Source organism: Curcuma longa, chromosome 2 (genome assembly GCF_044706935.1).
Source record: "Curcuma longa cultivar G26 ecotype Majalengka, Jawa Barat chromosome 2, ITB_CL_G26_1.1, whole genome shotgun sequence".
Lineage (NCBI taxonomy): Eukaryota > Viridiplantae > Streptophyta > Magnoliopsida > Zingiberales > Zingiberaceae > Curcuma > Curcuma longa.
Window position 1 is genome coordinate 9,927,117 of NC_133862.1, and position 25,014 is coordinate 9,952,130.

Sequence of the window (25,014 nt, forward strand, 5' to 3'; positions counted from 1 at the left end):
TATTTTTATTAAAATATTTGATCAATTTAATTAGCTAAAAAAATTTAATTTATTCAATTTTAATTAATTTAATTTTAATCAAATATTCAATTCAATGTGAGCTAACTTAACTATCGTCGAAGATGCTTGAAGCATAGTTAAATTAATTATTATGAAAAAATTTATTGTTGGATAAGTATTAAATTTCAATGAAGATGAAATAATATTTTTTCTATAATAATTAATTATAATTTTTTAATTTATCTTCTAAGATCAATCGTATAAAACTATTGGAATAACAAATATTGTAGTGAGATTGCTGAGGACATCTTTCGAGAGGATGAACCTAACAAAGCATCTTTTAAGCTCCACTACAATGACCTAGAACAAATCCTCCTCCAAGGAGGTCACAAACCAACAACCAACAAGCTCATCGTCAACGATTTACAATTCTTTCAGATTGTAAAAAGAAAATATAAGTTAGAATACAAGCACAACATGGTGATCATGAATCATAGTAACATACAAAATGAAAAGAGAGACTAGCTTTCATTACAACTTTCAAAACAACTTACATTTTCATACTAGCTTCCTTGATAACATACCAAACAAGAATCCAGCTTGATATCATAGTTGCAGGACCAATTAGTTTGTACACATCTACTTTGCTAGGAAACTTTATCTTCCATGAAGTACCTCGCTTGAATGAACATTCAAATGCTAAAGCTGTACATTTTAGTAGGTGCATCGATAGCGAATAGTTTGGAATGTCATTGGATTATTAGAGTCTAGTATAACGAATGGCTCTTGCAGTTAGCATAAACATAAAGTATACACATGGAACCAAGTCACCATGATGCAAGGAAGATCTTCCGAATCCCACAGTATATATTACATGGTACCTAAAATTTGGTTAAGACATAAAAGAGATGTACTCAGCACACAAAGCATGGGATATCAAAGACTAAAATCGCAAGTGCTTAAAAAGGTAAACTACCAACATCATAATTCATAGCGATAACCAAACGATTTGATAGACATTAGGTCAGCTTATGTTAAAAATTATGGAACCTTTGCACAAAGTTTAGACAGCAATATAGCATTTAATTACCAAAGAGGCACTTTCAACATTTCAATTTTGCATTCATTTTGTTGTCTGCCAAAGCAATTGTGAGCGAATTCACATGAGAGCGTGATATTTTATGGGCATATGCAAATAAAGCTAAAGCAGTCAAGAGAATGGCGATTCCGCTAAACAAAACTTTGATAACATAAATAGGAAGCTATTATCATCAGTTACACATCTCATATCAGTTACCCCCTAATCTGGAAAGGAAATGCGCTGTTACAATTGTATTCTCTAGTGGCAAACTTTAGGCAGTCAGTGAAACCTAAGTGATTAAAACTCAATTAAGGCGAGATTGTGAAAGGTGGTCTATGGATGCAGGCTGCAGCTGCTGATTTGGTCAATACAAACCAAGCAATGGAACAAAGACTAACATAAACTATCAGTATCAATGCCATACAGGATGGAATCAGTTAACCTATTCTAGGAACTAAAATAGTAAAACATCAAATGGAATGTTCATCCAAGTACTGGTAATTGGACACAAAGCAACAATGATAAATAACATTCACAATCAGATATTTAAAAAATTTAAAAAAGGTTTTAGAGCAAACCGTCACTTGATCGTCTGTTTAAATAGTTTGATCATGTTTGAGACCTCATGGAAGGATTAGCATGGAAAGCAGATTGCCTCTTCGACCCTCCAAGAAAATCCAGTGAAGATGTGGTCCCTACAAGGGCCTCTCCTATACTCAATTTTGACATACCCACAAGCTCATCAATATTTATTGGAGTCTTTGAACGCACTGCTGTTGGCTTAATAATTTCATGAGTCTGTTGCTCTGAAGTATCTGCTTTGTATCCTGACCAATAAGAGGAAGGAAATTGTATAAATGGAGAAAAGTATGCCGGAAGTATTAAAGGATAAGTGGGCTGCTGAGCTTCTGGTTGTGGCACTTCTTCGATTATTTCCACTTTAGAATCCATTGATTCATCTTCCTCATTCAGAATTGGAGGTATTGGAGGTGGCTTGTTATTTTGTGCATCTGATTCTTGGAACATTAACAATGCTTGAGGTTCAAGGGGCTGGAAAACAAAATGAATGATCATCACAATTACTATGAAAATGATCGAAAGGCACCATATGTGAAATAAAAGGATCCATGGACCCTTCCAGTTCCCAGACTTTTTTTTTTCAAATCACAAAATAAACATCAATTGAAATTAACATTAATCCTTGTGAAAATCACAAATAATAAGCCATATTTATAATTTAAGAGGAAAACTATATAACTACAATTCACAGGTGCAGCTCAATAGGTTGTTGTACAATAACTGCAACTAATTACTGGTAATCTTATCTTCTTTGACTTAAACCTCTTGAAGACTTTCTTTAGGACACCTTACATTTGAGTTCTACATAGAAATATCAAGGTTTCTTTTACTTTTGTACCTATTAATCACATCCAGTTCTCTTGGGATACTTCATTTCCAAAGAGCTATCTGAGGAATGACTGCAGTAGATGATTTAAGGTCATCTCTAGTATAAGCATGTCACCCAGAATATGGAAAATAAATATAATGAGTAAAGTATATATACACCCCCTTACTTTGTTGCTATGACATGTAGTCACATTTCTAAAATCTTCACTCCATCATATTGCTTACTCAACCTACCTTAATGGGAGCACATGTAATAAAAGGAAAAAAACTCGGAGTTGTAAATATAACATTACTTGAAAATAACAATAATTCAAAGAGTCATCGATCAGAAACACAAAATACTATGTAAGGCTGAAATATAGTTTAGAAAAACATGTGGACATCCAGTATGTTAATACGAGGTTGTTTCATCCATATGTAATTTTGATGGGTTTATTAATCAAGAAAACAACAAGAACAGGTATAACTGTGTGCTAAATATAGCAGCTCAGTGAGGGGGAGAGAGTAACCTCATCAGCTTCCATATCAAAGAGGCTTGATCTTCTCTTTCTTCTTGTTATATTAGATTTACGAATAAAATACTTCTGTGCATGGCTAGCCACTTGAGTAGGTGTCCTTGATACCACATAGTTACGAGATATGCCACGCCAATCGCCTTTACCAAGCTTTTGCAATCCAAGTAAAAACATTCTATGCTCTTCTTCAGTCCATGGATTACCTGTAAACATATACAAAAAACACAGTAAACCCATCAACACTCTGATGCCATACTAAAATGTTAGTTTACAGTGAAAAAGCTAAAAGTGAGCAATCTTTTATATAAAGAGAGTAGGAATTAATGTTTCTCCCCATTTTATGTAATATACACACTTTCCTGTCATCACCATGAGTCTGGAATGAATTGAGGGACAGTAAAATCAACAGCTAAAAAATACCTATTTCCAAAAAATGGGTATAAATTGCATTGACACGACCATTTTGCAACAAATCATTTACCAACTGCAGAGAATAGGTGGTGGTTACAGGCAGCTCAATAAATGGTTGTCTGTGCTTTTGTCTTTTTCTCTCTCTTTTTTTTTTTTCAATCACATAATACTATCAGAATCAAATGAATTCTTCAGGTGCCTTTGGTTTTTTTTACCCCTTTTTCCAATCACGTAACTCTATCAGAATCAAATGGATCCTTCAGGTACCATAACTCACAAAAAAAGGGACAAATAAATGTACAAAAGGAATGCATGCAATCTTGGGAAACAAAGTGCAATAAAAAGACTCGACAAAGAGTGCTCCAAAACACTGACACAGAACATGCTAATTCTAAGCATCGTGTACACATGAAGGATGCGTCGTGCCGTTAACAAGTATACTTGTTGTAGAAATCTACCAAAAGTTCTCATGAGTTGTTGCCGGCCACAAGCAAGTGAACAAAAATTCATCTTTTAGCAGGTTTACCAAAAACATAGAGCAAAACAAGTAACCGATACGAGGGGAAGGGAAAGACTCACCTTTTTTTCTCTCGCGACAGCTCGCGGACGACCCCTTCACGAAGTCCTCCGACGCGTAACCGTCGGTGGCCGCGCCAGCGGCGGGCTCCGGCCCGTCAGCAGGGGAGGCGCCCCCGCTGGATCCGGAAAGCAAGGATAGGTTCCCCATGCTGGCGCTCTTCTGAATGGAACCGTCGGTGAGGCGCACGCCGAAGAGCTTCACCCCGCCGCGGTTGGGGCACGTCCGAGAGTTGTGGCCATTGTGGCTGCAGTGGGAGCACCGGCGCATCATCTTCCGCCACCCGCCGCCGCCGGCTCCGCCGCCGCCGGTGGCCGATCAGCCGAATAGATAAGGAGTAGGGTTTCGGTCGGAGAGATGCCACGCCAGGCAAGACGAGTCGCGGAAGAGGAGAGAGAGGGACGATTAAAAATCGGAAATGGGATAAAGAGCTAACGAACTTTGCTTACCACTGATAATCTACCCAATAAGTTACCTTAATTTGAGATGGATAATAGCTGAGCCCCACAGAGTCCACCTACAATAGGCGCCTGAGGATATTTTTATTTTGTAGCTGGAGTTTTGAACTTCCCAAAACACCTCCCAGAGTTTTCAAATTTTCATCATTTCACCCCTAATTATTAAGTCAAGTCAAGTAAGGGTGCTAATGGTTAAAAGCGAATTGATTTTCATTTATATATATATATATATATAACAATTTTTTTTATAAAAAAGATAAAATATGGACCACGAAATGAAAAGGAAGATTAATGTGGTATCTCATTAATTGAAAAGTCAAATTATTATCAGAGGATAAAAAATAAAAGAATAAAGAAAGAATTTCTTTCTTTCATCTAGAACAAAGAAAAATTTTCATGAATTATTATGAATAGAGCTGACTTAAAAATAACATAACATGAATTAATCTTTTTAATAGTCGTAATAACTTTTTGTATTACCTTTCTAAATGTTTAATTAATCTTATATAAATTATCTGTAAAAAATATGTAATTTTTAAGATAATAATGAAATCTCCTAAACATTTCGTTATATATTTAGGATCTATTAAAATTATTTTTCAAGGTAAATTTAAAATACTTGAAGATTTTAAAATTATCAAAATGCCATAGAAAATTTTAAATACTTGTCAAAAAGGGTATGACAAACCCCTCATTATTCCATTAAGATGAATTAACTGTGCTAATAATTAGGGGCTTAAAATGACAGTAATTTAAGAACCCTAAAAATGTTTTGACAAGCTCAACACTCCAAAAGACATTTTAATAGGGAAAGTAAACTTTGCAATCCTAATCACACCAATTAACAATACAATATCATCCAGTGACAGAACCATAAAAAGATTACGAATGAAGGAACATCCTCTATTCGACTTTAAAAACAATAAACAAATTTTAAAAAATTGAAATTTATGGCTCACATACTACTTTATAGGCTGATTAAATTATCTTTAGGTACTTCATCTATCCTATGCTTTCATCAAATCTATATCGTTGTCTTCAGTTTGTGATGCTGTGAACTTCTTCCATCTCACAAGAGACTTGAGAAATTCTTGTACCTGTGAGAGGCGGAAAAAAAATTGTTCACACCTCATACAGAAAGCTCAAGTACAGCAATCGAGTTCAATCGATTCAGAACTCACCTCGGATGGGTCTCTCAGGGAGTAGTAAGCATTAGTTTCCTTTGGCACATTCGAAACTAAGATGCCGAATCCATGGATTCTCTCTCTCAAGACCTGATGGTTTTTAAATTTTTGTGATTTCACTTCAGGGGTATGAATAATGCATTACTTAAGTTCATTTTTGTCAAAGGAATTACTTTCATACCTTGAATGCATCTTCATCGGTACGATCATCTCCAACGTAGATTGGAAGCACATCATTGCGTTGGCTAAGCTGCAGTGATTCGAGCAGAAACTCAACGGCTTTACCCTTGTTCCAGTCGATCACAGGACGGACCTCTAAAACCTGCATCATGAAGAAAGAAAAGTAATGATACTGATAGTCGGCAAAGTATATTAAGCTAAGAATTATGAAGTTATCTTCTTTTGGGGTTTACCTTCCGCCCATGGGTAACACGCAAACGTGGAAAACCCTTTAACAAGCCAAATACACGGAGTCCAACTTCATCCCACATCTAAAATGCAAATCAACAAACTATCATGTTATCTCCTTTAGCATAAAGTCTTCAATATTATTATTTGAATTTATTCTCACCTTTTTATCGACATTGCGGTAATGTACAGAGATGCAAAACTTGTTATTCTCTACTTTGACACCTATGATATTGCTAGTGATATCAGTGAGGGATTTATACACCTGCGAGTATGAACAATCATTGAGGAATTTAGGACTACGTTGGATTAAGTGAAAGGCGTTAGAAAGAGTTAAAAAGAACATTTGAAGGACCTACCTCATTGATCATTGGTAGAAACTCCCTAGCAGGCTGGAAGCGATGCACTTCTTTACCCTAGAAACAGTCTTGTATTAGCAAAAGAAGAAAGCATAACGATGAAAGTAAAATATTCAGAACTTGAGTCACACATAGTGAATAGATTTATCTGATTGATAATCATAACAACATGTGTTACTAATCAGCAGAACAAAAATCTAGGGTCTCCATACATATCTTGTTGGTTTATATGCAGCAAAGCAATCAAGCGGTAGTAATCTAGAGTATGGCTTCAAATGTGGATCCATATCAGTCAACATGGTGAAAATTTATCATTTCGACGGATAAAGGTATGATGTCATTTCGATAGATGTTCTTTTGTTTTCTGAAGAAATGTTAAGAGTGGTTGTTGCAGTCCAGAAAATATATTCAAGTGGATATTCTTCTGTACCTTGCTATCGGTTGTCTTAATGCAGTCTGGATGGTCGCTAACAGATTCAGATATTCTGAATGGACCCATTATATCCATCCCATGACTGCCAGCATAATACAGTTCTGATAACTTGACAAATTCATGTACCTGATAAGAATGCATTCCCATTCCATCAATCAACATTTCATATAATTATTCCTACATACTTGCGCTAATGTATAACGATGACAAGCTATACCTTGTCACGAGACCTTCCGCTAATAATTGCAGTGGGGAAATGATTAGCAGCTTCTCTTACAGCAGCACGCATCTAAAACAAATCAATAATCACAAATAAAATAAGAACCTTAATTCTTAAACAAACAACAAAAAGAAAAATTAAACTATTCAATTAAAATGCACAGATTCATGAAACTAGTAAGCAAACTTACTGCACTTGACATAAATGCATGGTCAGGATTATCCACAATTGGCGAAAGAGTTCCATCATAGTCCAAAAACAATGCAACTGTCTTGCATTTAGCATAACTTGTGATTAGGTGAAAGGAGTTTAAAGCGGATGGATACTTTAACTGCAAGTACAAAAAAAAAGTTAGAATAAATGTTTTCTTAAAACTAATTTAAATTCTGAATTTTAATAATTTCAGTGAACCGACCATCCAGGTTTGATAAGCCGCATCATTGTCATCTAATTGAGACTCAGAGATCGTGTCCTTGTTCAACTTTTTGTGAGGTGAAGATACTATCATTGCATCCAACGAACCATTAACATGGGCAGTATCAAGTTTACAATTTAACATTTTGGGAATTGTTAGATACAAACCAGAAGATGAGAACGGCAATGCTGCAGGAGAGCATGGTGTCATGTTAGAGGACAAGCCCAATCTTGACTTGCTCAGAGATGCAGGATCAGTAAGGACAGGTGAATTATGGTTTGACTTCAAATCCATTGATTCACTGAGAAAGTGTTGCTCCACAAGCAGTATTATCAAACGTACTCTTGGTTGATTAATCTTACTCTCTCTTACTTTTCCTAAACATCATCCAACCCTTTTATCAATGAAAAACCACCTCTTTAATGTGTTCTTGTCAGTTGATGAGTTCATGCAGTCCATCAAGGAGATGCCACCTGATGACTAAGATGCTAGAGGTCAGAAAAAAAATTGAAAACCAGATTTACAGAAAAATTAATTTAGATAGTATGTATACCTTCTCATTGCAACGCCTATAAAGCATTTACTCGAGGCAACAAATCATTTGAGCTCGTATGCCATTTACAAGAATCAAATCTTTAGCACTTGAATCACATGAACTGAACATACCCAGAATAAGAAATGATTTAATTCAATAAATTTTAGGTTAAGCCAATTTCTTAGCTTTTAGAACATGAGGTAAAGCAGCAAAAAAAAAATCCAATTTAGTAAATAGTAAGGCCAATTACTTTGGGAATTGATATCATTATAATTGTTTTAGAAAAAGTTAAGTTGTAAAATGAAGGAAAGCACAAAAATTCACATTTTATACAGCTGCTACTCATGAAATTAAGAGGCTAAGACTGCCAAAGCAAATACGTTAACTTCGTACATTCCTTACAAAATGGCAGAAGACTACTTTGGTATACAGGCAAATACATTAACTTCATACAATTTAGTAATGATCTTAATCGAGATGTGCTTTCAAACGCATACAATTGGAAGGCTGGTAAATGCTATATCAGAATGGAACTCGTATATTAAAGTATATTAAAATAGTAAGTCATTTGAGAGGGAGATGTCTTGCTAATATAATAGCCTGTCACACTTATCCATATGAGACAAATGGATGTGTGGAGTATCTAACTTCAGCAGGCCCTTTCACCCAAACAGAACTCAATGGTATAGTTCTAACTTTGATACCATGTTAAATTGAATAGAGTCAAATCCATCCCAACATGGCGCTAGCTTTTGAAAGGGGGCACCTTCTAATCTATTATATATATAGATAAGACTAACCTTGTGAAGCATCCTAGCTCCAATTAATGGTGAGTTCTCCAGCTTATGGGGGAAAAGGGTGATTTTCTGAGTTACACTAAAGTGAAATATCACGGCAAGACTGTCTTAGCGTATAAGAATAATATCCATCCCTTTTCCAGGTCAACTGACATGATCGAATAATAACATAATTGGCCAGACGATTTCTACCAAAGTGATTTTTTTTTGTACAGTTTGTAAACGTCAGAGCTCCTGATATATTGGAAAAAACAAGAAAAACTAAAAGAAAAGCATAAAAGAATTTGATAATTCACGAGCAATCTTAGGTGGCCTTTTAGGTGGTGCAAATGTAGAAGAAAGCCTGCCAAAAGGAGACTCTGCATTTACTACTCTCCTTTTTTATCAGCGATTTGTTCCGCTACGTGGCGGCATCACGGCGAAAAGCTGAGAGGCTCCCCCTTTTCTTACAAAGCACAAACTGAGAACTATGTGCAGATTCACAGACGAGGTAGAAGAAAACGACAAAAGGCACACCAGCAACCTAACTGATGGGTCCACGGAGGGCGTCCATGTTCATCCGCATGGCACCTTAGTTCATTAGCCGACCGAGATATCATTTTGGCAACAGCGTGTTGCACTGATTTATCCTACTGTTCATAGTTAAGAATCTCCAAGGTAAAAGGAAAATGTTGAAAATCTCGCCCAAAATAGACCATACCTCAGAGAAAAATCCCTTTTTTTCTTGATTTCTCAATCCTCGACTTCGAGAAATGCTTATAAAATAAATCAAAGAAAGCTACAAATCATCTAACAACAAGAAAAATCCAAAAAAATAAAAAAATCACCGACACTCTACATCTTTCATCAATAAACGAACCCCGGGATCGCGGCAAACAAGGTAGAGAGGGTAAAACGAGAGATCATTCTACTCACGTCGCTGCCGTAATGCCGCCGCCGCCGCACCAAAGTGTTCTCGTCTCGCAAGCCAACGCGAAACCCAAACCCTACCACGAGACGAAAACACCAGGAGAAGGGATCGAGAAGAACGCCGCGGAGGACGGGGGAAAGCGAGGGGAGAGAGAAAAGCTTATATAGCGCGATGGAGGCGTCGTATTTATAGTGCCTCGGTCTGCTGAAAGGGAGACGTCCTCGCCAAGGCATAATTAATGATTTAATTAATTCATTAAATGATTATTAATAGATACTTACTGCAGAATTCAAAAATAGCACCCCGTTTAATATCCCGTAATAAATTAGTAATTAAGTATTAACGAAATCCAGCTCCTCCTCTTACTCGCACCGAAGAAAAAGACCCATCTCTTTACCGTGTATCTTTTAACTTGATTTCCTGTTTTTATCAAACAGGAAACAGCAAGTTTTGAGACTCGGCTGTCTTGCATAAATGTATGGTTGGTTTGAGTGGGTGGGGCCGTCACGTACTAAGCTGGAAGTAGAGCAGCTGATCCTCGGGTCGGAATGGGTGGTCCTCTTGCGCGGGTAGGAAAGCGGGTGGAGCCTATTGGACCGGTTTAATTGTGGACGTGTGCTTGAAGCGCCTTGTCTTGCGCTGCCTGCACGTGGCCGCGAGCTGGTTGCCGTTAGCCAACGCATTAATTCAATTATTCATTCATCATACGCAATATTTATTAAATAAATAATATATATATATATATATATATATGTTGCCATTAATTTGCAAAAGAAAGGAAACGACAGCTAAATTGAGGTTAATTAATTTCAATTCCTTAATTTGTAAAACAGTTTGACCATTAAAATAAAACTTTAATAAAGTCAAACTGCTTCTCTTAATTGAATTAGTCCGAAGGGGGCATTAAATTCCAAGTTTCTAGAAATCAAGACTCGGTATCGAAAACTATTGTGTACTTTGAAGAGCATGTGACTTGTTGGAATTTAAGGATTCAAGCAATGAATTCTAGAAAGTTAATCAAATCAAGAATTAGTCAAAAACATTTGTTTGAAATTTTCAAATATTGAAGATTAAGAAATGTTTTCAGTATTTTAAGTTTTTTTTTTAAATGGAAAACTAAATCTTTCTATTATTAAATTTAAATAGTTAGAATTAAACCATGTGCTTTTTTTTTTGCTTGTTAAGGAAAAAAATTAATTTTTAATTGATAAAAACAAATAAAAAGAATCTTAATTTGATTGAAAATGTTTTTTGGGCCAAGATCAAATATTTATTATGGGCCGAAGAAATGGGTCAAATTTGGGCTTCTCGTCTTTTGGGTCCTGATTTCCTCGATGCTCGTCTCCTCTCGCCTCACCCACCGCCGCCGCCGCCGCCGCCGCCGCCAAATGCTCGTTTCGAAGAGGTCTCGACCACCTACGCACGCCCTCCTCCTCCGTATTTCCTGCGTCGGAAGAAGAAGCCGCTTCTCCGGCACCGCTGCAGCTTACCCTTCCTTTGCCTCCGACTCCGACGCGCCTACTACGGACGAGCTCCCTTCCGCATCAGTATCTGTATCCGCTTCCCATGCAACCCACTGTCTCTCTCTGCTTCATCGCCTCCTTCTCCGGGGCATGTTCTCCGCTGCCGGCTCCGTCCTCGACCGTGCTGTCGCCGGTTTGCCCATCCCAGACGCAGAGTCGTCCATCCAACTCGCTGTCTCCTTCGGAATCTCCCCGCAGTACGGACGAATCCTCCGATCCTTGGTTTCCTCTGGCCAGTTCCTGAAGGCCAAGGCTCTTTTCACTCACTCCACCGGCGGCGAACTACCCGAAGATCCCTCCGTGCTCGATGCTATGATAGAATGCTTTTGCAAGCTAGGAAAGCTTGTGGATTCCAAGCTTCTGTTGGACCACATGATAAAAATTCGATCTTTGCCGTCGAAGAGGACGTACATCGCGTTGCTGCGATTGCTCTGCGCAGAAGAAAAATTCCTGGAGGCTCTGGATCTATTCGTACTTATGGACGGTGCTTGTGTTTTCCCAGACCTATCAGGTTATACGGCATTGATCTACGGGTTGTGCTCAAAGGGACATTTTGCTCAGGCACGTCAGCTGTTTGATAAAATGGTCGGCGGGGGCTTGAGACCTTCTGCCCACATGTGCAAGACCTTGTTTTATGGACTTTGCAAGGGAGGTAATATTGTTGAGGCCGAACATGTTTGCAGAGTGATGGAGTCTCATGGTCTCCATTTGGACCGTGTGATGTGTTCCACTCTTGTTTCTGCATACTGCAAGGAGGGAAGGCTGGAGCCGGCACTGATCATGTTTGAGACAATGAAGGAGCATGTCTTCTTGGAGCCTGATGTATATTCCTACAATACCCTGATACACGGCTTGTTGAGGCTTGGCTATGATGATTCAGCATGGAAGCTCTACGATGAAATGACAGCGACCGGTCTGAAACATAATGCAGTTACTTATGGTATACTGATCAGTTGGTACTGCAAGAACCAGAAAGTGGATTGTGCTCTGAGGCTTCTTGAAACACTGCTTGGGCATGGTTTAACTCCTAATATCCAATGCTACACGGCCTTGATAACAGCTCTTTGCAAGTCAAACAGATTGGTAGACGCTGAGCATTGGTTCGATAGAATGTTGGAGGGTGGTCTCATACCAGATCATTTAATGCTTGTTTTACTATCTCAAAGTTTTCCCAAAAGTCATGGATTTGCAATCATTAGCAAGACTTTGCAGGCTATGGCTAAGGCAGATAGTAGTGGAAAATTTAGAAATTCCTCCATATTATTTGGTTCTATCTTAGATGAGAAATCACTTAAAGAACTAGAACTCATATTTGATGAGATTGTGAAACTTAATGTGCTTCCCATTGATGTAGCTTTTAACATAGTGATTAGCACTATGAGCAGAGAGGGAAGGTTTGATGCTGCTAATTGTTTGTTGGCCAAAATGGTTAGTTATGGTTGTGAACCTTCAATTTTCACGTATAATTTTCTTCTAAAATGCCTATGTAGAGAGGGTCAGATGGAGAATGTTAGACTGCTCCTAGATTTAATGAAGAGTAAGGGAGTGGTTTGGAATTTGGTTACATACTCTGTTCTGATAAATGCATATGGGAAGCTGGGGGACATACACTCAGCTTTTGATTTTTTTAATCAGATGATTGACCAAGGTATCGAGCCTAATGTTATTATCTACGATCCAATAATCAAGTGCCTATGCAGAATGCGAAGATTCAGGGAGGCTGAGCTTGTATTTGGCAGAATGATTGAAACTGGGGTAACACCTGATGAAGTAGCCTATGTCAATCTTATAAATAGTTACTCAAAGTTTGGAAAGATTAATGACGCTAGTTATTTTTTTGATGAGATGTTGCAATGTGGTTTTTGTCCCGGCTCACATGCCTACAGTGCCCTTATAAATGGACTAATAAAGAAAAATATGTTCGTAACAGCCTGCAAATATCTGGACAAGATGTTGGAGGATGGATTTGTGCCAGATAGGGTTCTCTACACGATGCTAATTAATCAGTTCTTTAAGAAAGGTCAAGAGAACTTTGCCTTATATCTAGTTGACTTGATGGTGAGCAACCAGATTGAACCTGATCTAGTGACTTATGGTTCATTAACAAATGGGATTTGCAGAAACATCCTACGTCGACAAAGAATACGGCCGTATTTAGCTCATAAATTAAAAGAAGGTTGGCATATGCTTTTCAGATTACTTGCTCAGAAAAATGATTTCCTAAGGAAAACAAAACACTCTGATTGTTGCCAATCCGCAGAAAAGAAGGTTGAATATGCATTAGATATAATGCGAGTTCTAGTGGACAATGGGATGATGCCAGATCTTCATTTTTATAATGGTATTCTTAATGGACTATGTAGAGCTAAAATGATACCAGATGCTTATGATTTGGTTTCATTGATGCAGGAACTTGGCATTATTCCTAACCATATAACTTATACAATTCTAATGAATGGCCACTTCAGATCAGGTGAAACTGATTATGCTATTCTGCTATTTAACAAGATGAGCCAAGAAGCACATGTTCTAGATGAATTTGTTTACAATACATTGATTAGGGGACTTTCTGGGGCTGGGAGAATCAGTGAAGCACTTTCTGTTGTAAAAATGATGCAAAAAAGAGGCCTTTTTCCAAACAAGAAAGCCTATAACAGACTAGCTGAATCTCTCTCTCTTACTTCCACTAAACTTGCTGTCAAACTGCTAGAGGAGATGCTTTCTCATGGATATTTTCCAAGTCGTAGCAATTACAATAAGTTGCTGTGGACTCTCTCTGATAATAACTTGTTCGAGGCTCATAGAGTTTTTGATATGATGTTGAAAAGAGGAAATATACCAGATCGAGTAACAAAGAGACATTTGGTTGAAAAATGTTGTCATAGTGGGCAATTTGACATGGCTTTTGAGATTGAGGAAAACAGGTCATCTATGAGTATTGAAATCCATTCAGAGTATGGCTTGCTAAGCTTCAGAGGTTCTTCGATGGTGTTTGAAAATTTTAAATCAGTTACTTGTTTTGTGCCTTACAGTAATCTTCTGAGAGGTAACTTTTATTTCCATAATGCATAATTCTCAACTTGATACATTCATACCAAATGTGTTGGCTATGTTACATGTAGGAACTCTCTCAAAGTTTTGGATACTTGAATCCTTTGTAAGGCAAAACATATTTCTTTAGTCAATTGTTTATAGTTGATGCACTGAAGATAAATGTGTAGTTTCAAAGTCATTAAGGTTATTCTTACTCAATATTTGCATAAATGAGTATATTAGTTCATGTGACAAGCATATAAATCAATATTAGTTGATTTTCTTTTCCGAATCATTACCACGAGTTGAGGGGTTGGAGATCTTTGGTGAAGTGTAGTTCAGAACTTAACACGAAAAGCATGTGTATACATCCAATTCTATTGCTCTGTCCTAAGGCCTCTGTATTGAGTAGGAGAGAAAATTAGATTAAACATACCCATTTTATGACTCATTTATTTAGTGAGCAAAAATAGCATACAAGCTGTTTTCTTTCAACTGGTAACTTCTCGTTCTTTTACTATAACTAAGTTTGCCAAGCTGTTTTACCATGTAAAAGACATACAACCTTGGTATAAATAGAATGCCTTTAGAAAATAAAACGTTTGTTGATAATCATGGAAGAAATTTACAGTTTACATAATTGATAAAATTAATTTTCTGTTCATTTATTGACTTTCATACAAATTGTTCTCTTAAGGATACAACTCCTTTATTTCCTAGCTCTTGGTTGCATCCACTAATCCCTATTTTTTCCTTTTCAGGTATAACAACTGCTGGTAATTACCATGCAAATGCTACTGATAATTAGCTTGCATACTATCCAGGCCAGGGCCAGTGAACGAAGACCTGAATCACTCTTTGTGAAGAACTCAAGCAACTAAGCAAATTCAGACAGCGAAGAAGCATGCAGTGTACTTAAATGAATTGACCAGTAAATTAATCCAACCATAGGTTGTGAAAGAGGATTGCATTGCATAGATGGGTGTTTTAAAAAGAGGTCTAGGCGGACCGTTAGGTGGCTCTGGAGGGGAGGGGATCTCAGACAAACTTCTTTATAGATTTCTCTTCTTCTAATACTGCAAAGCGCTGAATTTTTCCTCTCACAGTGAGGTATTATCTTTTATCATCCTTTTAACTTGTTGCTTTAAATCCTTTAATTTTGTGTATGATTACTTGTTTGATGAATTGTGCATGCTGAGTTTAGTTATCACTTGTTTACTTGTGATTTAGAAGTTTGGTTGATTAATATACTTTTGTTACATATATATATTTGTTAGCCATCGAGTTGTTCTCGTATATCACTGCATCTCCCATTTGCACTGAGCAAGGGTCAACTGCGTATCATCTTTAACTGTCTTGTAAAGCCCAGGCACTTCAACAATTTATAGCTAAAAGACAGAAAAACCAAAGCAGTTTAGCCAACCAATGAGTCAATGCCTTTCATTTATTAGGTTATCACTTGGTCGAGTTCTATTTGGTGATTTCTCTTCTGCATAAAGGGCAAGGAAAACCAGTGGATTCTTGTGTCCATATTACTCATCCTCTAACTGATGCAACAGTAATGCAATGCTCACTGAAAGTAAACTAAAACCCCCTATTGAAGTGCAATATTTCAATGATATTCAACTTCATACTGGAGCATTGCTATCTCACAACTCCATGGTATAATTGTTATCGAACTGTTCTATACAAACATTCAGTAATTTGAAATATATCTATCTATCTTCTCGCAAATTAGCCTCTCAGATTTCATCTTGTTAAACCTTAACAGTATTAGCCTCTCAGATTGCCTGCATTAATATCATTTTTTTTTCTAGTTAACATCTTAGTATTTGACATCACAAAGGCTCTTGTTGGCAGGAGTTGAACAAGAAGAGCAGAACATTCATGGTTGCACAGGGCATGAATATTTGTACAACTCCGATATCATCGTCATCAAACTGTGTTTGCCCTAACTATTTCAGATCATCTCTCCATTGGCAACGCTGTATATACATACAAAGGCAACAGCTACAAGGAGAATGAGAAAGAGAACTCCCACAGCCTTCATGCCTAAACTAAAACTAAATTATATGTATCTTATTCTTTCATTCAACTCTATGTAACACGAGTATGCATACAACAAGGATTATATTTATATATATATATATAAGGCATTGCATCAGTGTTGATGTACTTTGGGAAAGCTGTTTGAAGAAGTGGTTTCTATGAATGTACTGCAATATTGTATTATAGATTTAATAATTTTAAAATAATATTAAAGAGCATTACTATTACAAATAATACTAAATTATCAAATATATTTATCATCATTTTACATATCATTTTGGGCGAGTTGTGTAGGAGAAACATCTTATTTTGTTAGCTAACTATCACATGAAACGGATGAAAGATAGAACAAAAATTTACTTCAACAATGGAAAAGGCCACAATATCATCTAATCGTAGTCTATCATTAAAACTCTGATTTGAAATGAACTTTTAAACCTTGAGCAGTAGATTAGAGGGATTCTAAAAAAATAAAATAAATACAAAGATATATAAACAACGGTGAGAAATACGGGACTAAAATTATTAAATAAAAAAAAAACGCTAGAAGGAGGGCTTGAACCTCCGACCTTGTGGTTAACAGCCACACGCTCTAACCAACTGAGCTATTCCAGCCGCGTGATGACATGACTCTTTGAACTATTTTAAATCCATATTACACCCCTCTAATTCTGTTCAGCAATTCGGATACTTAATAAATGTATTACACCTCTCCACTTCTGTGCAGCAATTTGGATACTTTATAAATGCATTTTTATCCAATCTCAAGAAACCAATACCATTTCAAAGTAAGAAACAAAGCCAATAAATCAAGTTCTAAATGCTCTTTCCATAGTTGTGTCCAGACACTCGGGCTCTTTCTGAATTCTCTTTCATTCAGTCTGTGATCCACTCTTTCACTTTCAGATGAGGGAGAGATCTGCCCAGTCGGCAGGGAAACACCTCAATTTATCACCATAAAGAGTTTGACTGAATCTCGCATAACTTTGCCTTTCTCGACTTAACTAATTAAGATCTCCTGCACCTTTGTTTACTTTTCCCTTCAATGTTCACGGGGTACCTTAGAATCAAGAGGCTGTTGTGAGACTCATAGATAACAACTAGTACAAGTGTTGTTGATCTGAAATTTAAAGTCACTTTCCATTTCTGTTAATGCTCATATATAATTCGATACCTCCTGGCCTTTATCAGTATGTGTGTTCATTCTCATCTAAAAGGATCAGTTAAATGCAGTCAATCAATATTTACTCTTCCATTAGGATTCGAATTTACTCAATGTCCACCCTTCTTACCTTCCATCAGTCGATCTTATCGAACTACTATTGATTTATGAACCATATTAAGGATGGCTTTAGTGTTTGCAACTTACTCTTATAAAGGCAACGCAAGTCCATACTCATGTGCCATTGGATGTGCACTACACAGACAATGAGAATTTTGTCACTCTATTTTCTAATTGGCCCCAAGAACAGATGTTAACATTTAAATTCCTATATTTTTATTTATTTATTTATTATCAGTCTGCCTATAAATGAAAGACAAATCAGAGAGAAGGAGCATATTGAGTGAGTTCCAAAGGTATATAGAGAAGACAAATATGGGGAGTTCCTCATGCTGTTCCAAGGCAAAGGCAGGGCTTCAAAGAGGAGCATGGTCCTCTGAAGAAGACGCTTTGCTCACAAACTACATCCACTCGAATGGAGAAGGCCAATGGAGGTCTCTCCCTCAGAAAGCTGGTACATATATTCAAATCCTCACTTACTGTTCAGTTCATGCATGCATGCATGCTGCTGTTCTCTCTCTCTCTTTGACAATGGAATATATACTCGATATCTTTTGTTCCCAGGACTTCAACGGTGCGGGAAGAGCTGCAGGCTGAGATGGATGAACTACTTGCGGCCCGGGATCAAGCGAGGCGACATCGGCGCCGACGAGGAAGACCTCATCATTCGGCTTCACAGGCTGCTGGGCAACCGGTGGTCGTTGATAGCGAGGAGGCTCCCCGGTCGGACCGACAACGAGATAAAGAATTACTGGAACAGTCACCTCAGCAAGAAGCTCTCGTATCTGAGCCAAAGCCAAGGGATGCACGGCGGCCGGAAGGCGAAGAATTCAGAGGACGACAGGGGGCAAAGCAACACGGCCATGTTCAAGGTCTACGCTCCGACAGCAGTCAGAGTCAGGTCGATCGTGAGGACCTTCGACTGCGAGAGCAAGATCCTTTTGCAGAGAGGCATCAACGACAAGTGTACTGGTGAAAGCGGTGACTTGCGCGAGGGAGGAGATGCCATGGAATTCGAGCATTACGAGAGGCTCTTCAACGAATACTCGCAGCTGTTGGCCAATTCAGGAACAGAGACAACTTTATGACGTTCTTCGCTTGCATTCAATAATGTCTTTAAAAATCGTGTTTTTTCTTTTTTGGGGAGGGTGGAAAAATTATAACCTTGACCCGGCTGAATTGGACCGCCGGTCCGTTTCGCTCGGCGGTTTATGCGGTTACGCGTTGGCCGAGCGCACCGGCCCGTTTAGCAGTATAAAAGCCTGCGTTGCGGAGTTGCGGCCGCGGGTTGCTAGGGCTCCTGCTTACCCAAGGCGAGAGGGGGAGAGCGCGAGAGCGAGCGGGGAGAGGAGGTTCTTCGAATTGCTAATGGCGGACGATGATTACGATGGCGTCGACATGGGGTTCGCTGCTATCTCTCATCTTCCTTCTGGATCTTTCCTTCTTGCTTGTCGAATTTAATTCGCTCGCGGTGATTTTAATCTCTGATGCGCCGAACGATCGCTCGCTAATTTTTCGTGTGGGATTTATTGCGGTGAGATCGTGTTAGCGTCCGGATTTTTTTTTGTTATTTTCTCCTTCTTTGGGTAGGAATTATTATTCACCATTAGGAGTGTATTTCTATTGGGATCTTGTTCTGTCTTAACTGGCATAGTAAATTTCGATTATCCTTAAAAATCACCTTTTTATTGACAAGATGCTCAAGTGGTTCATCACACGAAGAGGGAAGATGAGTAAGAACTAAAGAAAAAATATATAAGATTTTCAAAGCATGCATATTTAGGATCTTTTCATCTTTGTATGGTGGCCATGTTGGTTATTTTATACCTTTTGGCCCGAGTACTATGTTGTTTAATTTGTTTGCACTGGAAATCCGTGCCATCTGTGCCTATTATGTTAGCTCATGATTGTAATATTATCACATTGATGTTAGGAAAGAGCCAATGCGTATTTTTATTTTATTGCCACTCTGCTTCATGTTCGTGTGGGTGTATTACAGTGTGCTAGCTTGAGCTCAATACTTGAACCCGCTTGATTGTTGGGCCGTTATTTTTTTAACAGACTTCTATATACCATGATAAAATTAATTGAGCAATCACTTTTTCAACAACAACAACAAAAAAAACACCTCAAGCTTTTAAGAAAGGACCAATTCTTTCTTTTTAATTTTACACCATAACATGCTTCAACTATTATTGGATTTTAACCTTATAGCTTTGTTCCCATTTTTTGATTTCTTCAATTTCTTATCCTATTTGAGGAGTTTCTCTTAAATAATTTTTACAATTTCCACTCTTTTATTTTAAAATATGAGACATGAAGTCTTGACACATAATTCACATTTTTAGAATTAGTTCACTGCATCTTTCCCACTTGTTCTGTTAAATTTGTTTGCTCATAGAAGATTCTTTGATGAGATCTTCTCCTGAACAGTTTACACCCTCTGGCTCTAAGACTGCAAGAATGGTTGGAAATTCCTTGTACAATCCATATAAGTGTCATATTTCAAACTGCTTTAACTGTTTCCACTGGCGATATTTTACTTTGCAATGCATTTAAGTTAGATTTTGTTTTTCTTTGTGATAAACAAATGTTCAAAATTTGTAACCCACTAATTTTATATTCATGATGATCATCTTCATGGGTGAGTTAATATGTTTTGTGCAGCTATGAAGATGAGCCACCAGAACCAGAAATTGAGGTATGCATTGGGTATCCCTTTATAATATGTGTTGTAGTTTGCCGTTAAGATAAATTGAATAAGCATTTCAATCATAAAGGATGGAATGGAGGAGGAACAAGAAAATAACAATGAAGATGGCCCAGATGATATCATGGGTGATGCTGAAGAAAAAGAGCAAGAAACAGTCGAACGGCCTAGAAAAACAACAAAGTATATGACAAAATATGAACGTGCTAGAATTCTTGGCACACGGGCTTTACAAATTAGGTTTGGAATTTCAATCTTGAACATATAGTAACATTTCATAGCTGTAATTTCCTAGTTTTTTTGACTAATTTAACTCACTGAACAGCATGAATGCTCCAGTGATGGTTGAGTTAGAGGGTGAGACTGATCCTTTGGAGGTAAGACTCTTCACAAATTATTATCTTGAGTTTGATAAAATCACAAATATCTTTTTCCCAAAGATTTTGTATCCATATTGTATTATAATTGTGATTATTATATCTTTTAGTGTTTGTATTTGAATTTTACAAACTTTGATAAACCATGTAGGGCTAAACTGGTGTGTTACAATATCTTCTTTTCAAGCCTTGATGTTCTAATCTCGTTCCAAAGTTCTAGTAATATTATAGAATCATTTTAATTGGTGGCATGTGAAACCCATTGGTGCTCTGCTATTGGTATTTGCTTGTTAATATTCGCCAGTTTTTTTTTAAAAAAATGTTTGAGAAGAGAGTTCCCTTTCTTTAAGGTCTGTTCCCCCTTCAGCTTGTGGCCTCATCTCCTTGGAGGTGGTGTCTATTAAATTTATATCAAACAACCAAAGATCCGTCCACTGATTCAACAGAATGAACCTCACCTCGGTTCCTGGGTTAACCAATGAGAACCATTCAGTCTAGTTTTAAAGTCTGGTTGCTGTAACTGTTTGATAGCACTTGCAATACTTTTGCTATCATAATGTTATTTGTTTTATAACCATAACATAAACTCATTTTGTGAGTCATAAATAAACTTAATCTAGATAGTCAACCACTTTATATTTCTACACCTTCTTTGCTGCCAAGGCCCAATGTCGTTATTTTTACCTTCATTATATGACACACAAGTCGCACTTAAGAACCTTACATTTTAAATTGGATTCCCGTTCCGGATCTTAACATGATATCAAACTCCTCTTCACCCCTTCTAATGTTGGCTGTGAATGGCGTTATTAGAATACATATTATATAGAAGAGAGTAGGAAATGAAAGTTATCTTCACTTCCGGTTTCTTGATATTTTCTCATGTTCATTATCTCATGTGACTTCAGATTGCAATGAAGGAACTTCGTGAGCGCAAGATTCCGTTTACCATTCGACGATATTTACCAGACGGGAGGTACTCCTCAATTTCTTCAGTTATTTTTTACTGAAATTTCTTATTCAGATCAACTTCAAACGCTAATCAGATTCAACATAAATGCTAATTGCTCTCTTGTTGGCACATTGCGACAGCTACGAAGACTGGGGAGTGGATGAACTGATAGTAGAGGATTCCTGGAAGCGCCAAGTTGGTGGTAATTAAACCGATAACCTTGGAATCTAGGTTAAACCCAACTTATGCTATTAAGTTGGAGTAGATATGTGTTTCTGGAAGGATTTCCTTAATTCACATGATGTAATAGAATGTTTATCAATGTGACTCTGCAGTTTGGGTGGTTGTGATATTGAAGTGGCTAGTAAAAGCTTAATTTTGTTTGCATAATTGTGTGTTTGTATACACCACCTTAATCTCAAGGTATGAACTACTTAACATTCTTCTCTTTCTTTGTTTCTGTGAAATCTGAGAAGCATGCTTAAATACCTAACTTTGCTCAACCCGATGATGATGAATGCACGTGGTGATTTGGAAGGACTTTATATATTATATGTTAGGAATAACAGTTTAGAAGGAATCTTTATGATGCTTAATATTAATAATTTAGAAAGAAAAGTAGGGCACATAATTAACATTGAAGAAGCTGTTGAATCTAGAGAGTTATTTTAATAATTTCCCTAAATAAAATGTTATCTCAATCTAACGAGCAAGTAGATAATCATGGAGAAGCTCTTACTTGCTCTGTCCCAGATTCTCTTCCACTTCTAGAGATTAATAAATGCCTTGGAACAAGATGAAGCCCAATCTTAAAGCTTTCGGACATGGCGTGAAGTAATTCAATCGCCGCTGCTCTTCCTCCGATCCTCTTCTCGCCTTGCCTCTTCCACTTCAATTGCGGCGCCGATGGCTAAGCTGCTCATGCTCAAGGAGTACCTCGAGGTCGACGACGACGGTTTCGTGCTGGGCGTCGGCGTCACCACCATCCGCAGCCTCCTTGACGCCGAGCTCCGCCGAGAATCGGCCATGAGTAAAGCCGCCCGTGGCTCCGCGGCAGCCAACGGGAACGCGCTCGGTAAATTCGCAGCCGCAATCAAGGCACGCTGTTTGCCGTCGTCGTCGCGCCCGGAGCGAGCTACCTTCTCGGCGTTCTCCTGGAAGAAGAAGAAGAAGAAAGATAATAAAACAAAACAGAGGCTCACAGCGGATCAGAACCCGTCCGCCTCCGTCGGATGGCAGTCTCTCCGGTTACCATCGCCAGTCATCAGCAGCCGCCCGAGCAATTGCTCGTACGCAGCCTCCCCTCCTCCCTACTGCCTCCAAGTCACCTCCTCGACCACTGGCGAAGAAAGGAAAGAACACTCACCGCCTCTATCATCGTCGTCCCAACCATCGAGGAACGAAGAAGCCACCTCCATCACCGCCACCCTCTCGCCGGCGACGGTGAGTGATAGGACCCGTATTATTTATCGACAAAATTTCACATCGCCCCCTAAAATTTGCTAAAACTTTCCGATTTAGCCAAACATCTTATTTAAATCACGATTAAGCCCAAACAAAACCAATGCACTAAACAGTCTTCCATAATAAAACATTTTATAATCCAAAAAAACGCCCCAAGTCTCTTTTTTCCCTACAATATCCTATTTTTTTCTTATATAAATTTATTTCACAATAATTATGAAGGAATTTAGGGAACGCGAGAGTTAATAAACTCTTGAAGTTTCTATTATTTTAGTCCCTAAAATTAATGCTCCCTCCATTATTTAGGGCCCCCCAAAGTGACAATTTGGTGCGCTTTCCAACGCTTTAATCCACTTTTAAGGGGGCCCTAATCACGCTCTAACCATCATTACACAGGCTTCCAAACTGGAACCCATTAGACACTTCCGCATATAATTAAGCACATCATTAGTCATTATCCAATTATGTAAAGTTAATGTTCCATTAATTATGAGGAGCCGCCGAAGTGATAAATAGTAGACTCTCTTATCTTTTTCTTTCTGGGCCTGTCCGCAGAAAGAGTGGGGGGACCGGAGCATGCGCGCTCGGCTTTTGGTCTGGACCGGCGGTTTGGTCCAATTTGGCTCGACTCATCTTTCTCTTATCGAGTATAATTATTGTAATGCAGGAATTCGATGGAAGAGAGGTGGAAGAGTCCGCAGAGAACAAGTCGAACGACGAGGACGAGAAGGTTCGAGCGAGTTTAGTTTCAATGATCGACTACACGAATAAAAAGGATCGTGTCGACGAGGAGGAAGATGAAGAAGAATCCTTTTATCGAAGCCTCGACAATATTGAAAGTAAGATTTGTTGATTTTTCATGAAAAATGTGAAAATTTTTGAAGCAAATTGGTACCTTGTTTTAGTATGCGAACACCACGCGCATAATTCCTTTGGATTCTTCGATTTGATGGGCCCCGCGTCGTCTTTTTTTGTCCTAAAATTGAAAATATTGGAAATTCGAAGGTGTAGAGTACAGAAATATTGTTTTCTACTGATCGTGTGACACAGGGGCGACGGAGCAGCTGCTGCACCGGATCCGACGGTTCGAAATGCTCGCGGAGCTGGACCTCCCGATGGAGTGTTGCTCCCCGTCGCCGGACGGGGACGACGACGTGTCGTCGCACGCCGAGGAGGAGGAGGAGGAGGCGGGCGTGGGAGCTGCTCGGGCGGCTGAAGGCCAACGCGCCGCGAGGCGGCGGGGAGAAGCTTCTGCTGGACTTCTTCGTTCAAGGCGGCGAAGCTGACGGCGGTCTTCTTCCGATGGGGCAGCGGCGGAGGCAGGGTGCGACGGCCACCACCACCACGACGGAGATGCTCCGCACGGCCAGGCGGTGGATCGACGGGCCGCCGGGCGCGGAGGCAGAGGAGGACTGCTGTCACGGGGAGGTGGCGACGTTGAGGGAGATGGAGAGGGACGGACGGTGGAGATGCTTCCATGAAGAGGAGGACGAGCTGGCCCTGCGGTTTGGAGACGCAATGCTTCAGTTGCTCGTGGAAGAGTTAGTGAAAGAATTAGCATCACAGTTATAATAAAAATAATAATTCAAGATTTTTTTTTCTTTTTCTTTCTTTTTGCTGTTTTGATTCTTTGATTCACTGATGGAGATTGCATAGTTGGATTCGGCTGGTTGATCAAACAAGAACAATAGTTTGGTAATATTATGCGGACACTAGTAGCATATTGACTCCACAGATAGATCTGCACAAATCTACTGATAGATTTCATCAGGATCCATCACTATTTCCCCAACCAAGATCGTGTAGTTAGATCCCCAACCAAGATTTTTAAATTTTTATATATATTTAGAAATTTTAAACATGAATTATTTAAAAAATATGTAGGACTAGTTGTGCGAAAAGTCTACAGTATCC

At 38.5% G+C, this 25,014-nt stretch overlaps 5 protein-coding genes, 1 non-coding gene and 1 pseudogene across 7 annotated transcripts; 4 read left to right on the forward strand and 3 right to left on the reverse strand.

Moving 5' to 3' along the window:
• Window positions 1-409: 409 nt before the first annotated feature.
• Window positions 410-4,370, reverse strand: LOC141817655 (transcription factor MYBS3-like). Of its 2 annotated transcripts, none has more exons than XM_074705302.1 (4): window positions 3,994-4,370; window positions 2,998-3,206; window positions 1,666-2,131; window positions 410-881 (listed from the first exon to the last, which is right to left on the reverse strand). In XM_074705302.1, the coding sequence occupies exons 1-3, from the start codon at window positions 4,262-4,264 to the stop codon at window positions 1,691-1,693; spliced, it is 921 nt and encodes a 306-aa protein (XP_074561403.1). In that variant the 5' UTR covers window positions 4,265-4,370; the 3' UTR covers window positions 410-881; window positions 1,666-1,690. The 2 variants fall into 2 exon arrangements, with proteins under 2 accessions (XP_074561403.1, XP_074561398.1); XM_074705297.1 differs by having other exon boundaries at window positions 1,660-2,131.
• A 1,037-nt stretch (window positions 4,371-5,407) lies between these two features.
• On the reverse strand, window positions 5,408-7,762 carry LOC141816773 (putative trehalose-phosphate phosphatase F). Its single transcript, XM_074704507.1, has 10 exons — window positions 7,469-7,762; window positions 7,244-7,384; window positions 7,051-7,122; window positions 6,831-6,959; window positions 6,401-6,457; window positions 6,205-6,306; window positions 6,047-6,124; window positions 5,815-5,955; window positions 5,631-5,723; window positions 5,408-5,546 (listed from the first exon to the last, which is right to left on the reverse strand). Exons 1-10 carry the CDS (start codon window positions 7,760-7,762, stop codon window positions 5,457-5,459), a joined length of 1,197 nt encoding a protein of 398 aa, XP_074560608.1. The 3' UTR covers window positions 5,408-5,456.
• A 3,282-nt stretch (window positions 7,763-11,044) lies between these two features.
• Window positions 11,045-15,074, forward strand: LOC141821569 (uncharacterized). The gene is made up of 2 exons (XM_074708955.1): window positions 11,045-14,279; window positions 15,028-15,074. The coding sequence occupies exons 1-2, from the start codon at window positions 11,045-11,047 to the stop codon at window positions 15,072-15,074; spliced, it is 3,282 nt and encodes a 1,093-aa protein (XP_074565056.1).
• A 1,782-nt stretch (window positions 15,075-16,856) lies between these two features.
• TRNAN-GUU (transfer RNA asparagine (anticodon GUU)) lies at window positions 16,857-16,930 on the reverse strand. Its single transcript has one exon. It is a non-coding gene; the product is annotated as a tRNA-Asn (tRNA).
• Window positions 16,931-17,912: 982 nt separating this feature from the next.
• Window positions 17,913-18,685, forward strand: LOC141821570 (transcription factor MYB1-like). Its single transcript, XM_074708956.1, has 2 exons — window positions 17,913-18,051; window positions 18,162-18,685. Exons 1-2 carry the CDS (start codon window positions 17,913-17,915, stop codon window positions 18,683-18,685), a joined length of 663 nt encoding a protein of 220 aa, XP_074565057.1.
• A 210-nt stretch (window positions 18,686-18,895) lies between these two features.
• LOC141821788 (DNA-directed RNA polymerases II, IV and V subunit 6A-like) lies at window positions 18,896-22,082 on the forward strand. Its single transcript, XM_074709150.1, has 6 exons — window positions 18,896-19,000; window positions 20,265-20,298; window positions 20,378-20,547; window positions 20,633-20,684; window positions 21,593-21,660; window positions 21,777-22,082. Exons 1-6 carry the CDS (start codon window positions 18,966-18,968, stop codon window positions 21,844-21,846), a joined length of 429 nt encoding a protein of 142 aa, XP_074565251.1. The 5' UTR covers window positions 18,896-18,965; the 3' UTR covers window positions 21,847-22,082.
• Window positions 22,083-22,414: 332 nt separating this feature from the next.
• Window positions 22,415-24,672, forward strand: LOC141816042 (uncharacterized; annotated as a pseudogene).
• Window positions 24,673-25,014: the final 342 nt, after the last annotated feature.

Excerpts from the sequence above, each read along its gene's own strand:
- LOC141821788 (XM_074709150.1), top strand. The coding sequence starts at position 18,966 with ATGGCGGACGATGATTACGATGGCGTCGACATGGG. Across the intron at positions 20,548-20,632 it reads ACACGGGCTTTACAAATTAG|CATGAATGCTCCAGTGATGG; the intron begins GTTTGGAATTTC and ends CTCACTGAACAG. Across the intron at positions 20,685-21,592 it reads GTGAGACTGATCCTTTGGAG|ATTGCAATGAAGGAACTTCG; the intron begins GTAAGACTCTTC and ends ATGTGACTTCAG.
- LOC141821570 (XM_074708956.1), top strand. The coding sequence starts at position 17,913 with ATGGGGAGTTCCTCATGCTGTTCCAAGGCAAAGGCAGGGCTTCAAAGA. Across the intron at positions 18,052-18,161 it reads GTCTCTCCCTCAGAAAGCTG|GACTTCAACGGTGCGGGAAG; the intron begins GTACATATATTC and ends TTTTGTTCCCAG.
- LOC141817655 (XM_074705302.1), bottom strand. The coding sequence starts at position 4,264 with ATGATGCGCCGGTGCTCCCACTGCAGCCACAATGGCCACAACTCTCGG. Across the intron at positions 3,207-3,993 it reads CTGTCGCGAGAGAAAAAAAG|GTAATCCATGGACTGAAGAA; the intron begins GTGAGTCTTTCC and ends ATATGTTTACAG. Across the intron at positions 2,132-2,997 it reads TTGATATGGAAGCTGATGAG|CCCCTTGAACCTCAAGCATT; the intron begins GTTACTCTCTCC and ends TTTGTTTTCCAG.
- LOC141821569 (XM_074708955.1), top strand. The coding sequence starts at position 11,045 with ATGCTCGTCTCCTCTCGCCTCACCCACCGCCGCCGCCGCCGCCGCCGC. Across the intron at positions 14,280-15,027 it reads TTACAGTAATCTTCTGAGAG|GTATAACAACTGCTGGTAAT; the intron begins GTAACTTTTATT and ends TTTCCTTTTCAG.
- LOC141816773 (XM_074704507.1), bottom strand. The coding sequence starts at position 7,762 with ATGGATTTGAAGTCAAACCATAATTCACCTGTCCTTACTGATCCTGCA. Across the intron at positions 6,125-6,204 it reads ACCGCAATGTCGATAAAAAG|ATGTGGGATGAAGTTGGACT; the intron begins GTGAGAATAAAT and ends TTTGCATTTTAG. Across the intron at positions 5,956-6,046 it reads GTGTTACCCATGGGCGGAAG|GTTTTAGAGGTCCGTCCTGT; the intron begins GTAAACCCCAAA and ends TTCATGATGCAG.